At 44.8% G+C, this 15,491-nt stretch overlaps 1 protein-coding gene across 1 annotated transcript in view; it reads left to right on the top strand.

Annotated features, from left to right (window-relative positions):
* cachd1 (cache domain containing 1) overlaps positions 1-15,491 on the top strand; it is a 64,767-nt gene that overhangs the window by 33,506 nt on the left and 15,770 nt on the right. Inside the window, exons 4-13 of the mRNA XM_061239384.1 lie at positions 4,286-4,392; positions 7,851-7,977; positions 9,307-9,451; positions 9,565-9,781; positions 9,925-10,074; positions 12,295-12,528; positions 12,962-13,111; positions 13,871-13,994; positions 14,303-14,420; positions 14,962-15,130. Of these exons, the coding sequence (XP_061095368.1) occupies positions 4,286-4,392; positions 7,851-7,977; positions 9,307-9,451; positions 9,565-9,781; positions 9,925-10,074; positions 12,295-12,528; positions 12,962-13,111; positions 13,871-13,994; positions 14,303-14,420; positions 14,962-15,130 (1,541 nt within the window). The remainder of the gene's footprint in view (positions 1-4,285; positions 4,393-7,850; positions 7,978-9,306; positions 9,452-9,564; positions 9,782-9,924; positions 10,075-12,294; positions 12,529-12,961; positions 13,112-13,870; positions 13,995-14,302; positions 14,421-14,961; positions 15,131-15,491) is intronic.

Raw genomic sequence — 15,491 nt, forward strand, 5'->3', positions numbered from 1 at the left:
TGCATCCAACCAGCATCTCACTCAGCATCCAACCAGCATCCCGCACTACAAACAACCATCATCTCACGCTGCATCCAACCAACATCTCACACTACAACCAACCATCATCTCACACATCTGTACAAATCAGCATTTCATCACACATTACATCTGACAAGCATCTCACACATGGCTCCAAATCCGCATCTGTGTGCAACCGCCCATGATCTCCAAACCAGCACCTCACACACTGCACTCAGCCAGCATCGCAGGTCCTGAACCCTAAATACCTCCATCTCTCACACTGTTCCCCAGCTCACATTCTTTATTACTTTTTATTTCTAGCAACTATTTCTAGCTGTCTCTTTTTGAATGGAAGGGTGTGCTGAACTGGTGTGATTTTAATTTCTCGAGACCGATGTATAACGAAATGGATACTAATAATAATGCCTGCAGAACAGTCAGTGTGTCACGCAATGGGCCAAGTTGAAACTTTTATTGGCCGCAATATTTCAGCAATCTCGAAATCCAGGGCGAAATGTGCTTCAAAAGAGACAACACAGAGTCCAGGTTCACTGAGGGTCCGCTTTCAACCTAATCTCCACAGAAGCAGCTTGAGGGCATCTGACTCGGGTCTAACCACTGTTTTGATGGTGTTATCTCTCCCTGAAGACTTGCTGTGAATTAATGGGGTTTTGGGTCAAATTCCTTGCTGAGGGAATCTTTACCTCAGATCTGCAATGTGGCTCCTCCGAGAAGAGCGAAATCCAGGCCGAGTTTTCCCTTTCCCATCTGTATTCTCCAGCAGAGTGTGTTTGGGAAAGTGAGGAAGAGTCAAAGCAAAGATTATATTAGACGCGACTGTGAAGGGAGTGGCGTTAAGTAATTGAAGATGCTCTCTTTGACGCGCCATCACAAACATATCTTCAAAGTCCTTCAAAAAAAACAAAAAAAAAACAACCGAAAAGGATCTCATTTTGAGAAGCTGGTTTTGGAGCAAGATGGGGTTTTTTTAAAGCATGAAAAGGATTTTCCTTTTTTTTATTTTTATTATTATAAGCAATGAAAAATTTAACAATGGCTGAAGGAAGTGAAGGTCTCTGAGGTGAAATGAGCTGTGTCTTGGTGTCAAAGTGAGGGCACAGTGTTGTGATCCCTGTCATCGCGAGCGGACAGACCAGCAGCGACCTTCATGATCCTTGTCAATGTGCTCATTGCAGCTGTTGCCTGGGCCAAGCTCTGACCCACGCTGGACTTTAAACAGTATTTCACACGCTATCCATGTCAGATTGTCATCATAAGCCCGCAATCTCTCCTGCTCTTTGACTTTTCTGCCTGTCAGCTCCGAATGCTGAAATTTGTATTCATTAAACAAATATGTGCATGTGACATGACTATTCTTGTATTTGTATGAATTGACTATTCCTCAACTCCGGCACAGCGATATGCAATGGAACCATAACTAGCTCCAGTACCTAACATAACTGTAGATTAGAATAGCATAAAAATACATTGTAAATTTGAAGTGAGTTGACAAATGTACTTGTTGATTCATCTTGCAAATTCAAAATTCTGTGCAGGTGAGGGTGCCAAAGAAGCTGAGTGGAAGTGTGACGATGTTAGCAGTTTGGCTAGTTTCCTTGCCAGCTAGCTAAGAAGTGAAAGAAATTATGTAAACTGTTATATTTATTCATTAGTTATCCCATAAATGACAGATGCGTCAGACACATACTAATTTATGTGGAAAGTAATGGAAGCAAGTGGTAGCTAGCTAATTTGAACGATGACTCAATCTGACAGCTGGTAGCTGCAAGAACTAAATGTGTTCTCTAGCATCACCATGTTCCATATCTGATGATTGAAAAATGATTCCCACCTGAAATTTAAATGAAGGACATATAAAAAAAATACTGCGAGTGTTGTCTCGGCTGTAAGAAGTGCTTGTCCCTTCATAGGAGATTACAAACACAAATAATCATTATAGGACTAATGGTTCATGTAATTTGCGGTGCTTCAGGTATATTCAGAAAATATGTACAAATCTTGAATGTCTTGTGCATGCACATTGTGTATGACCGATCTATCGGATTTGCTTGAATTTTCAAAGCTTGGTAACTACATAATTACATATTGTGAAAGGAATATGTTCCATTTTATATCTTCCTCTTGTTATTTGTCTTCGTAAGAGGGTTGTAGAATGAAGTTGGCAAGGGAGCTGGGAGACGTGGGATAGTGTTGTTTACCAACAGAACGCACTGGTAATTCTCCGACTCCTCTGGTAAACAGCTTTGACTGCCACCACTGCAATAACTGCCTTGCTCTTGTGGCTTGTTGGATTAGATTTCTTTCTTTTGCACTAGGTATTCAGTGCAGAGGCAGGTTTTCATATCACAAGTCGGGTGAAAAGCCTGTTTTTTTGGCGACACTTTTAGACCCTCCTCCATTTCCATTTGAGCTTTTCTGCCTTATTGTTCCTGGTAAATCCTGTAAAAATGGAGTCCAGTGCAGCAGCACGGTTTCATTTGCTGTGCAGCAGAGTTAATGAAGCTGGTGTTTGAGCAGGCTGCTGAGAGGGCTTAAGTGACCTTAAAGAGTTTAATCGTCGTGCTGATAAGGCCTTGTTTCTGAACACATGCTTTCTTCTATATACGAGTTGCTCTCCTAAATCCCAATTGAGCCTCTCTCCTGGTCTCCCCGATGGCCACGCTAATGAAACGGCATGCTTGTGTGCCGAAGGATTAAGAGCGAGATCTCACTGTGCGACAGGACTGGGATGGAAATATGTCTTCAAAGCCAGAGTGCAGTTTTTAATGCTACAAATCTTATCTCTAATAAGATTAAAAAGGCAGAACCGTAGATGATAAACAAGCATGGACTTCCATGATGTCCACAGTTAAAACTGCTTGCTTGAGCCACGGCACGCTAAAATCGATGAAAGATGTCCCTCGCGTGCAAATAAGAGGCAAACATGTTTTATTTAAAACCCTGTCCCTATCAGGAATACGTGCCCATCCGATGGAGGCCACCAGCCCCCATGTTAATAAAGGAGAACAGAATAAAATACAGATGACGTTGCTGAAGGTGATACTCCTCTAAACCTGCATAATTACGGCAGCTTCAGGGCCTGCCTTTTATTTATTTATTTCCTATTTTTCCGCCGCCCTCCAAACCAGAATGTTTTTCAAGACCTTCATTTACATGGTGGATCCAAATCGGCACAGAAAAAAAAAAATGCTTGAAGCTTTTTTTTTTTTTTTTTTTCTCTCCCCCTCTCCTTTTTTTGATGTAAAATTCAAAGAGCTTGCAAATGTATTTTTTATCTTCCACATTTGCTTAGCCCCCACATGTAAAGTGTGTTGAAGGGGAATAATAATGACTGCAGCCTGATGGGAATGAAATGTCTGAAGTTCAAAGCCGTTTTTACATCAGAGCAGCCGTCAATCAGGCCAGCTCCTTGCGAGCCGAGGCTGACGGGAGCGGGGCGCGGGCGAGGCAGGGAGGGGGGGTGGGGGGCGAGTCTCCGGTGAGGGGGGGGGGGGATCAAAGTGGGAGACGTGGTGCTTGCTGCTCCCCTGAGACGCACTTTCGATCAGCTATTCATTAAAGGGAGCTGAGGCGGCCTGGAAACAATGCTGTGATGTGACTTCTCTGGAAGAGCTGAGTCTGTGCCAGCCATTTGATCTGTGGCTCAGGGCTCCACGCCGCCCTGCAGCAACCCGATCCTGGCCAGGTCCGCCGTCAAGGTCGGGGGCTGCCAGGGGGACCGGGGGGACCCAGTATTTGGGCAGAATGCGATAGGGTTTTGGGGCTTCTCAAAACTGATTTTTTTTCCCCCTCTTCATATTTGTCGGCGCTAGGTTTTTTTCTGGGTAATTCCGGAATTCCGGATTCATTGCTTCCGTATGCTTAGCCCCCCTCCCCCCCATAATTCAGGATCCTGCCTCTCACAAACTGCTTTCGCGTTCTGCGAAGGAAGGTTTAGCGCTGGAAGTTGCTTTAGCTGAAATGAGATCATGATCTGTAAGAGCGGATATTGTTGACGCCATGACCCAGAAATAAAGCCAGGCTTTTTAGCGGAATAGTTTCCCTCTGTAGTTCAGCCGTCTTCCTGCTGCCACTTCCTTCCACCTTGATCTCGATAATCCCTCTGTAGAACACAGGAGTGTTTTTCAGTTTTTTTGTCTTTTGTTCCCACACTTCTTTCCAGTTTGAGTGATGCAAACAGTGTATTGTTTGTGCTGTGGTAAAATGTATTTGATTAGTGTGAATAATCGACTGTGTTTGTTTGTATGTCTTTCTTTTTTAGCTTCGATGGCAATTTCAACACAAATGTCTCCAAAACCATCTGCTGTGACCGCCTGTCCCCCACTGTCAACAGTCGAGCGTTTAACCCAGGCCGGGACCTCAATTCAGGTGGGTTACCCTGTTACCCCATCCCCTCCCCCCAATTCTACTCTGTCTGCAGCATCTTCTCCACTATGGAGAGCCAGTTACCATGTATGAGCTGTTGCCATGGCAACTGAATTCTAAGAACCAAATATTCCCTTATAAGTCATTAAATTTTAAATTGAAAGGTTTTGATTTTGTGAAGGCCTTACTAGTAAGCCTGTTGAAAGCATTATGAGCATGTTTTTGTACTTTTTCAGATTTTCTGACCCTTATTTTATTTGGAAAAGTTAACTTGTGGTTTCTTTTTTTGGTCCAAACTGTATTTTAATTCATGATATGAATGATCTAATCATATTTGATTATTTTTGGCAGATTTTAGAACACTCAGTTTCTTGCTTTTTTTATTCTTGGGCGTAATCTTAAATTGCGTAAACATATGCTTGTCATTAGTGTCAGTTTTTAAGGGATATTCGTTCATGAATTGCACACACAAAATTACATTTTGCTTATTTATTTAATGTATCTGTAGAAGTCATGAAAGAAAGTGTAGAATAACCATGCTCGTATGCCATATTTACTGTATTCTAAAAGCATTGAATGTGCAAAATGTTTTGCAGAAATAATTACCATTGTGTAATAACAAGTGAAGATCACTGAAGGAAATGGGGTCTGTGCAGTTCTTTAGTGTTATTCTGTATCCTTTCTTGGTCGTTCTATTCATTTGTTTCTTACAGCCTTTGCAACTTCAAACTCTTAATTCCTACCTCACGTTATTGCTGTCCAGGGTGCAAACTTCAACAAATTCCACTTGCTCAGAGTGCAGAGTGGGCCAATTCATCTTCGCATGTGGGCTCCTTTTTTTTTTTTTTTCTTAAACCAGTCATCAAAAGTTCATATTACCAACCCTCCTCTATTTTTCATAGTTTCTTGACCTCCAGTCCCTGAAAGCATTCAACGGGCAGATTTGTCTTGCCTTAGTCTAAACAATGAGATATGCCTCTCGAGGTAATTAATGTGTGAAGGTGTTTAGCTTGGTTCGGGTCTGTTTTTATTGCAATCAGGGGCCCGTTTTCCCATCTGGGAGCTGCACTCTACTCCTCTCTGCACTCCTCCTCCTCTTAATGTAGGCCATGCACGCCTTGGCCTTCTCAGTCTGTTTATTTCCCCAACATTCATGCTGCTCCAGCCACTTGGCTATTGTATAGTTTAACATGTCAGCCCAATTGCCGCAATAAACCCTTGCAAGAGGAGGGGCGTGCCGCCATAGGCAGGAAGAGGGCTGCAGTGGCCGGTCACAAAGGCTGCCACTTTCTGCTATCTGTGGCTAAGCAGGGGAGGGGCTTAAGCATTGTGGGAGAGTGAATGTATACATGACCCTTTACTGTCGCTGTTTTAGAGTTCCTGTTTATACGTGCACTGGAGACTGCTGGGTGTGAGCAGACGGATTGGTGGTGAAGTTTGATGCAGGTTGTTGCCTCGTGTTGCATACAGAGGAGTGTTAGTCATGGGTTATTTTGGTCTCTTTTGCGCTGTTGACTGGGTTTACCACAGAGAGCAAATGGTTCACTTGGAAAGAGTGGACCTCCCAAACATCTTAGTTCTGGCACTGTTTTTTCTTTTCCTTTTGTTGTTTCGGTGATCATTGGACATGGTTACGCAATTTGGAGAAATTTTTATTTTTATTTTATTTATTTTTTTACATCCATGATCACATTCTTCTGAATGGCTATTTTGTGCTCCGTCAGCAGTGACAGGTGACGCCATCTTTATGATGCTTTGCATTGATGAAATTAGACCCAAAAAAATATGGTTTTTGATTTGCATTTGTGGTCATTGACTATATTTATAAGCACATCATTATTTAGATCTTGTTTGGAAAACTGAAGTATTCTGGTTACGATACAGCCCATGTAAACACCTTATTCCGAAAAGCGAAACCACATTTTCCAAACATGTGAGATCCGAGTATCTCATATGCCACGAATCAAATCATGAAAAGTGTGTAAACACCATCCATTTACAACTGTCAAACATGGTCTGCACATGTACAACATGTCTTGGGTGTTGAGGTCAGCCTCGTAGCTTAGTATAAAAATGCAGTCACAGAGGAGACTAGTTTTAATTTTTGTTGTGCAATAAATGGATGCCAGAAAGCATTAATAGTATAGCTGGCAAAAAGAAAGATGCCGCGTTTAGTCAAACCACAGAGCAAATTAAGGATGAACTTAAAAGCAATGAATTTTTTGGAATGTTAACTTTAATGTGTTAACGCATGCAATTAATTTGGATTGCAATTATTAATAAGAAAATGCTATTTATTGTATTGTATTAATTTGTATTAATCAGTAAAAAGAATTGCATGAGTTATTGCGCATATGTAGATAGTCCTCATTTTAAGGCAAAGAAGCGTTCACCTGCATCATCAAAGGAATAACCTTATCCTATTCATGCACATGGAAGAAGTACTAGGACAGCATCTTTCCGCACTGCCCAAAGGACACCATGGGAATATTGATCTGAATATGACCCTGAATATGGTGTACATGCACACCATATTCACAATATGGTGTGCGTGTGAATATGGGCAGGGATGCAGTCCAATCTTTTGCAAGTGCTGTGGACTGCTTGAAAAATATTCCATAATTTTTCACCTGTTGGTCACGAAGACTCTGGTTTAATCCGAAATGGCAACCTTGCACCAGCTAATGTAGTTAATTTAATTTATATAGGGGGTTTGTATTTGACTGAAGGCTGACTAAAAGCCATTTGTATATGCATAATACCATGCACAGCACAAACTCATTCATCCCTAAAGGCTTTTTAATCAGCCAGAGCCCTTTTAGATTTCTAGGGAGATCCTATACGGTGCTGTGGCATTGAGAGGGATCTTTGGCAGAGGAGCAGCGGCCTCAGTGTGTGCAGTCTGGCTCTGTCACTGAGCCTCGGGCCGCTCTAAATCTCTGTGGAGTGTGGAACAACTCGCAAAGTCTCCCAGCTGTTCCCCGTTCCCTCTCCATTTAACAGTCCAGCTGCTCCAGCTCTCTCCCAGGATTAAACAAGCACTCGAGCTGGAAGCCACGCTCTGATTGTCCTCATTCTCCTGCATTCATGGAGGATCATCTTGTCTGTTTCACTGTGCGCCAGGCCACCATGCTAGAGGGCCAAACGGAGCCCCAACGCACTAGCCCTCCCGGGTCAAATTAGCGCAGAGTAGGGCGCACACTGCCAGCAACTGTCGAGCATACATGTGAAGAGTTGATGGCTTAATAGTTCTAGGTCCCTCATTGTATGGCCATGGTAAGTTCATTTTCAGTGGGTCAATGCAGGTCTTCACTTTGGATTTGGAAAAATCACGTGCACCTTTTGAGAGCAACAGAACAAATGACTGATTATGAAATAGTTGGTAATGTCACTTAGATAACCATCATCGGTTTTCTCGTACCTATATATTTACTCATCATGGGCACTCTTTCTATCTCCAGTTCTTGCCGACAACCTGAAGTCCAACCCTGGGATCAAGTGGCAGTATTTCAGCTCGGAGGAGGGGATATTCACTGTGTTCCCAGCCCACAAGTTCCACTGCAAAGGGACCTATGAGCATCGGAGCAGGTAGAGTTCACTGTGTGCTCGTGCATTACTTTTTCCATTGAGGTTTAGTGCCCACAACCTGGATTTACCCCTCATTCATTTCTGTTGTATACTACTAGTCAATTTGAATAGGAATTATATACTGGAGTAGGATGGCTAATGTACCATTGTTAACGTGGACTGGTCTCCCTTCAGGAGGCCAAAATGGAATGAATCCTTGACGACGACTGTATAATAATTCCTTTTAATGAAAATCAGTGTAGGATGCTTCCCAGGAGCACAGCCAGAAGTCTGTGGCTTGCATATCACTTGTTCTAGTGTTGGATTTATATTGGAAGTACTCATCCACTATGACCTGTAGTCCACCACGGTGGGACACATTTGGCTTTGTTTTGTCGGGAGTTGGGAATGTGTAGGTTTAAGTTGTTCAATGTTCTTTGGGTTGCCACAATATACACGATCCGTGGTTACTTGCCATTGAAGTACAGGCTACAGGTTAAGAAATCGGGTAAGCCTCTCTTCAAAACATTAAGTTTTCCTGCATTATGCTGTGTAGCTTGTGGAAAATCACCACTGGTGATTTCACGGTGAAATTGCTGTAATGTGTGAGCATCGTACTATTGTCAGTTCCAGATGGGAGTAAAAAGTAAAAAATGGGAGCTGTCCTTTAACCCCCCCCCCCCCCCCCCCCAAGAATCCCCCCTCAAATAGTTCTTGTGTGGCACATGTAAATAGAGCTCCAGACAATGTGTTAGTTTGTGCAGCAGAAACACAATGACCACAAGACCTTACTGGAATGCAGACAAGGCCCAATAAATCCTGATGGAATCTTGTGTTGTGGTTTCGGTGGTCCCCCTGTTGAAAGCTGTCCCATTCATTCCTGAGAGTCAATAGGAAACCTGGCGCAGCCTACAGACACTGATCTGCGCTCAGGGTCTCTAACTGCAAAAACGCGTTGGACGGTGTGTCACCACACAGCTCGACTTCGCCGATGCTTATCTCCGGGGCTCATGCAACTTGACACAAATTACCAAGACAGACACCTAATCCGTGCAGGATATCCCCCAGAAATACCCTATTTGTTTGAGTGTGTATCTCAAGCCTATAAAGAAACCGTAATGCCCCAGACAAAATGGTGGCCCAACAGTAGTAGCACCACAGATCCAAAATCCCTTCTGCAAACAGAGGTGGGAGGGCAGTGGGAGGTAGCAAAGCATTCAGTCATGGTTTTCCCCCCTCATGCAGTCATTGGGCCAGAAGGTAAGCAGTCAGCACAGATCAGGGGAGCTGGTGGCACTGTTCAGTGAACATCTTGTTTGAGTAAAATGTTTGTGGTTTTGTGTTCTGCAGGCCCGTGTATGTGTCAGCGGTAAGGCCACAGTCCAAGCACATCGTGGTGATCATCGACCATGGTGCCTCGGTCACCGACACCCAGCTCCAAATCGCCCGGGATGCCGCCCTGGTCATTCTCAACTCCATCGACGAACATGATAAGGTGTGAGCCCTGCTCTCTGCTCTGAGACATGTGGAGTCTGCTGTACTTGAGTGAGAGTGCTGGAAAATTGGTCCACTGAGTCATTCGAGCCTGTGTGTTTTCCTCCCTCTCAGATCTCAGTTCTGACAGTGGCTGACACAGTGCGGTCCTGCTCCTTAGACCAGTGCTACAAGACCTTCCTGTCCCCGGCCACCAGTGAGACCAAGAGGAAGATGGCTTCCTTCATCAGTAACGTCAAGGCCTCCGACAGCCCCACCCAGCATTCCCAGGGCTTCCAGAAAGCCTTCCAGCTCCTCAGGAACACCAGCAACGTCACCAGACAGCAGACCAGTAAGAACATGGCCTGCTCAGATGACTAAATAAAGAATATCTTTAGTATGTGGGATACATCACAAAGTGCTTGAACATGAGAGTAAATGGAATTGAGAAATGTAACCAGACATAAAAGTTCTGAGGTGTGTTTCGCCCCACAGACACCGACATGGTGATAATCTACCTGTCCTCGGGCGTGACTTCAGCAGACCCCTCCGATAGTGAGAAGAGAGAGACACTCAGCGTGGTGAAGGAAGAGAACCGTCACCTCAACAACTCTGTCATGATCCTCACCTACGCACTCATGAATGGTAAAGCTCCACACGCACTGGTGCTCACCCTTGCGCTTGTCAGTGGTAACCGGTCTGTGGTATTGTGAGTCTCGCCTACTCGCTTGTGAATGTCGAGCTTTCTCTGGGCACAATCGCTGTGCTATTGTGTCAGTAATTCAGGTGTTTTGGACACCTTCCGTGTTGACTGCTGCTGCTAGGCTACAGCGTTATTTCCCCATTAACTCATAGTGGCACAGAGGAGTTCCTTTCATAAGGCGGTCACCCCCTTAAGCTGGGTCTTTTGTTGAAGCCGTGTAGTCAGGTTCTCCTTTTGTATCACATTGAAGCTCTGCATCCCTGTGCAGTGACGTACCCTACAGCTCACATTGATTCTAGACTGTGGTGATGACTGAGCCCAGGAACCCCACAGGGCAAAGCAAAATTGGAAGTACCCAGGGAGGCATGATTTCAGCCGGCAGGGAATTCCACACCCCATTGTTTCTTTATCCCACCGATTCTTGAATGGCAAATAAAATCAAAATGAATAAACTGATAGATACATCCATTTTACAGTGTGGTCACTACGTTACAGTCAGAAGCAGTCAGGTGGTCGGATTTTTGAATTATATTATTTTCCCGAATACGCTGAATCTTGAACGGCAAATAAAATCAAAATAAATAAACTGATATACATCCATTTTACAGTGTGGTCACTACGCTACAGTCAGAAGCAGTCAGGTGGTCGGAGTTTTGAATTATATTTTGCTCCTCTTTATGGTTCCTCATTATTGAACCTAGGGAAAGCTATGTGCATGCATTTGCCTTTCATTAACACAAATTATATTTCATGATTACATTAAAATGAGGTGCATTGTAAATGAGAGGAAGAAATGAAGCGAAACACATCAAAGGGCAGGTTATTATGCAAAAGTAGAACGTCCATTGTGAAAAGGGACAGTGATGAAAGGACTAATGGAGAAAGGATTCAAATTTATTGGCAGTCCACATCGAGTGTTTGTTTCGCACAGGCCATTGTTATCTGGTGAACGACCAACTGCACGCATGCCAAGTACACTGCATGTTGCTTCTCTGACTGTAAGATGTGGGGAGTGAGAGGTGTGGAACCAGGTTGTTGATTTCTTTTTTTCTTTTTTATGGCCAGACAAGTGAAATCCATCTTGTTCTGAGGGATATTGTCCAAATCCATTGGGCTCTTTTAGCATTTTTCTGATCTTTTAACAAGATTTGTAAACATGAACTAATCCAAATGTGTGTTCAGGTAGTTACTGTTTGATTCCATCTGCACAGTATTGCAGAATATTCAGTAAAATGCCAATATACAGTGCTGTAAATTATATTTACAGTTAGCCCTTCAATTTGTCATGTTTTACAGTTTGTAGTTTGTAATTTTGACGTTTTGGCAGATACTGTTAGCACCCCCCACCCCATTTGCCTTGTGCTTTTGTGTTGCCATGGACAGACTTGTTTGATTATAATCCTTACCTTTATTGGAAAGAATTGTAATCACTGTGGAGCTCTGTAGCTTTAGGTACCCCGGCACTCTGTAGCTTTAGGTACCCCGGCGCTCTGTAGCTTTAGGTACCCCGGAGCTCTGTAGCTTTAGGTACCCCGGAGCTCTGTGGCTTTAGGTACCCCGGAGCTCTGTGGCTTTAGGTACCCCGGAGCTCTGTAGCTTTAGGTACCCCGGAGCTCTGTAGCTTTAGGTACCCCGGAGCTCTGTAGCTTTAGGTACCCCGCAGCTCTGTAGCTTTAGGTACCCCGCAGCTCTGTAGCTTTAGGTACCCCGCAGCTCTGTAGCTTTAGGTACCCTGCAGCTCTGTAGCTTTAGGTACCCCGGAGCTCTGTAGCTTTAGGTACCCCGGAGCTCTGTAGCTTTAGGTACCCCGGAGCTCTGTAGCTTTAGGTACCCCGGAGCTCTGTAGCTTTAGGTACCCCGGAGCTCTGTAGCTTTAGGTACCCCGGAGCTCTGTAGCTTTAGGTACCCCGGCGCTCTGTAGTTTTAGGTACCCCGGAGCTCTGTGGCTTTAGGTACCCCGGAGCTCTGTGGCTTTAGGTACCCCGGAGCTCTGTGGCTTTAGGTACCCCGGTGCTCTGTGGCTTTAGGTACCCCGGAGCTCTGTGGCTTTAGGTACCCCGGAGCTCTGTAGCTTTAGGTACCCCCGAGTGCAGTAGGTTTAGGTAACCCCGGAGGGCAGTAGGTTTAGATACTGAGCAGAGTGTTTTTCCTGGCCCATGCAGAGGGGGTGACTGGTCTGAAGGAACTGGCATTCTTGAGGGACTTGGCGGAGCAGAACTCTTTAAAGTACGGAATGCCGGATCGCTCCGCCTTGCCAGTTGTCAAGGGCAGCATGATGGTACTCAATCAGCTGAGCAACCTGGAGACCAGCGTGGGTCGCTTCTACATCAACTTGCCCAACCGCATGATCGACATGGCCAGGTTCAGCCTGCCCTACACTGACCCTATGGGGGACGGTAAGTGCACCACATGTTTAATTTTCACCAGCCTCACTTGCTCTAGTGTATGCATTTTATCCCTCTGTATGGCATTCTGTCGATATCCCACTCTCACTTCACATCTGGGCTGCCACTTATTAATTTCTTGTCCATTGTTTACCTATTCTGTAATAGATGACTGCCTTAGTCCATTCCCTAGATACAAGTTTAGTTAATATGGGTGCAAGACACAGGATTGGGACATTTCTGTTACAAACTTAATGGAAAAATGATCTATCTGAGAAACTGAAACGGTTTGCTATAATTGTAATTGTGTGCCTATGATTGCAGTACCCATCTGGTTTATAACAAATGAAGCTATTTGGTGTAATCATTACTGTGCACCAGTGATTGCATTATCCATCTGTTTGAGAATGACCTAACTTATTTCTGTTGCCCGTTTCTGTCCAAGGTTTCATCATGACCGTGAGCCGCCCATGCTATTTTGGTAACCTGCTGCTTGGAGTCGTGGGCGTTGATGTAAACCTGGCTTACATCTTGGAAGACGTGACCTACTACCAAGATTCTCTGGCGTCTTACACCTTCCTCATTGACAATAAAGGTACGCGCCTGGCCAGACCGGCCCCACTGTTTCAGACAGCTGCGTCCTGAGTGGAGGCGTCAGGGGAACGGCCGGAGGGGGCGGTCACACTGGAGAGGCCCCACCGGTCTGACTTAGCCAAGGTGCAGGAGCGAAAGTCATTAGGTTGATTTACAGCTCATTAGGAAATATCCCCGTCCCACATCGCTAGGCTCAGACTTACACAGGTGACATCAGCGCAGCTGAGCATAGCAGGGAAACACTGAACCTCTTCATATTTCTGTCAGCTTCGACTCTGGGGGAATGAGTCTAGCTTTCCTGTGGAGTGTGATGGGAGTCGTAACGTGTTGCTCCTGGAGGCTGGGCTTTTTTCACAGGGCGCATGTTTATGAGGAAAGTTTGGAATTTTGTACGTATCATTGTCACTATATATCATAAACGGGGGTATATTAACCTGGAGTGTGATTATTTGTGTCACTGGAATAATCCAGACATATGATTAATGAGTTTGCAGTGAATATTAGTTTCACTCACAGCAGGAAAATTGACTTTATGTAGCTGCAAGCAGTAATTATGGGGGTCAGACATTCATAGCCGCAGAAGCTAATGAATGTACTGCCAGACTGTGGTGCTCCAATGTTGTAAATCAATTCCAGAGTTATTTTGTTCATGTTGAATCAACACTGGCATTGTACCCTTGAGCTAGATACTTTTGAATTGTTTTTTTATTTTTTATGTACAACTAGTGGTGGTATTTACCATACAGTATATTTTTTCCAGGCTACACCCTCATGCACCCATCACTCACCCGGCCCTATCTGATGACCGAAGCCCCTCTGCACACTGACGTCATCCACTACGAGAATATCCCAGGGTTCCCGCTGGTCAGGCAGAACATTCTCAGGTGAGCATAGCTCTGGAGCTGATCAGTAGAGCATCCCATGAAAGTGTCAGCTTCTGCTTCACACTCACTCTTGTGGATGGGACCCATGAAGATCAGTCAGCATATGCATATTGGTATTCAGAATTACAGTCTAGGATACAAAACTACAATTGAGTTCATTATGCGTATCTGTGTCTGTGTGCTTATCTTGCACAGCATGAATGTTGTTCTGTCTTATTTAACATGACTTGTACATGACTGTCTGTATATTGGAATAAGAATCTGTGGGTTGATCAAAGGCACGTGCTTTCTGTGTGTTCACATCCCAGCCTGCCTCTGGGCAGCCAGGTCATCACCGTGCCTGTGAACTCCTCCCTCTCCTGGCACATGAACCGCCTGCGAGACCCCAGCCGAGAGGCCTACAACGTCAGCTACGCCTGGAAACTGGTACTTCCTGTTCATTTCAGACATTTTGGCCGGTTTAGACGGATAGGCAACAGAAAGCACATGTTGGTGCCGAGCGTAATGTGTTTTTCATTTGCTCAGGGTTTTACTGTGACTGTCCTTTCGATCTGCTCCGCTTCTTCTGGAGCCCCATCTACTATTGCGGTTTATGTGAGGCCCAAGTGCTGAACCCAAAGTTTATATGTGCTGTTCTACGGTCGTCAGAGCTGAAGGATTTGGAATTTTCCCATGGCTTTCTGTTGTTGTATTTGCAACCATTAAAAAAACATCCAATTATAATGTAAAAAAAAGCAACAGAAAGACGCTTGTGTACTTTCCAGTGTCAGAATGCTGCCGTGTTTATCTGATATGGGGAGTGGAGCACAGTTTTGTAACTCCTTGCAGGGTGTCTCTACTGTGTCTCTACTGTGTCTCTTCTTCTCTGAATCCACTTGAGGAACTGGAAACCTGTGTCTCAGACACGCTCTCGCTCCTTGGTGTCCTCTGCCCTGACAGTCATAAATGGCCCCATCTCCCTCTCCAGGTCCAGGACACCTCCTTCATCCTGTGCATAGTCTATGTCCAGCCCGAGATCCCGGTCAAGCACCTGAAGAACCTCAACACCGTCCCCAGTAGCAAGCTCCTATACCACCGCTTGGACCTCCTTGGGCAGCCTAGCTCCTGCCTGCATTTCAAGCAGCTTGCTACAGTTGGTAAGATCTGGTTCGCAGCCACAGTACGTCAATTCATAATACGGCATAACAGGAATCACTGTGACACTTCCGTAGCAGAGCAGAAGAGCTGGAGAAGTCTGCTCCGTGCCTGATGAGATTCTTGGGAAGGGTTGTGTTCAGCTGGAGTGTGTCTGTGGTTTTGGCTGCAGTTCCAAAGGCCCCTCTGGTCATGATTGAGTGCGGTGCAGCTGAACGTGCTCACATCCACTTTAATTCTTACTCCCTCCTAATATAAACATTAGTGTTAAAGGCCTCTTCTTTAGCCGACGCTCTACGACTCTCAAAGTCACTTAAATGTAATTTTTAAAAGCAAAGTCAAACAGAGTGTAAAGTTGGGTTG

The sequence above is a fragment of the Conger conger genome, chromosome 4 (assembly GCF_963514075.1).
Source record: "Conger conger chromosome 4, fConCon1.1, whole genome shotgun sequence".
Taxonomy (NCBI): domain Eukaryota; kingdom Metazoa; phylum Chordata; class Actinopteri; order Anguilliformes; family Congridae; genus Conger; species Conger conger.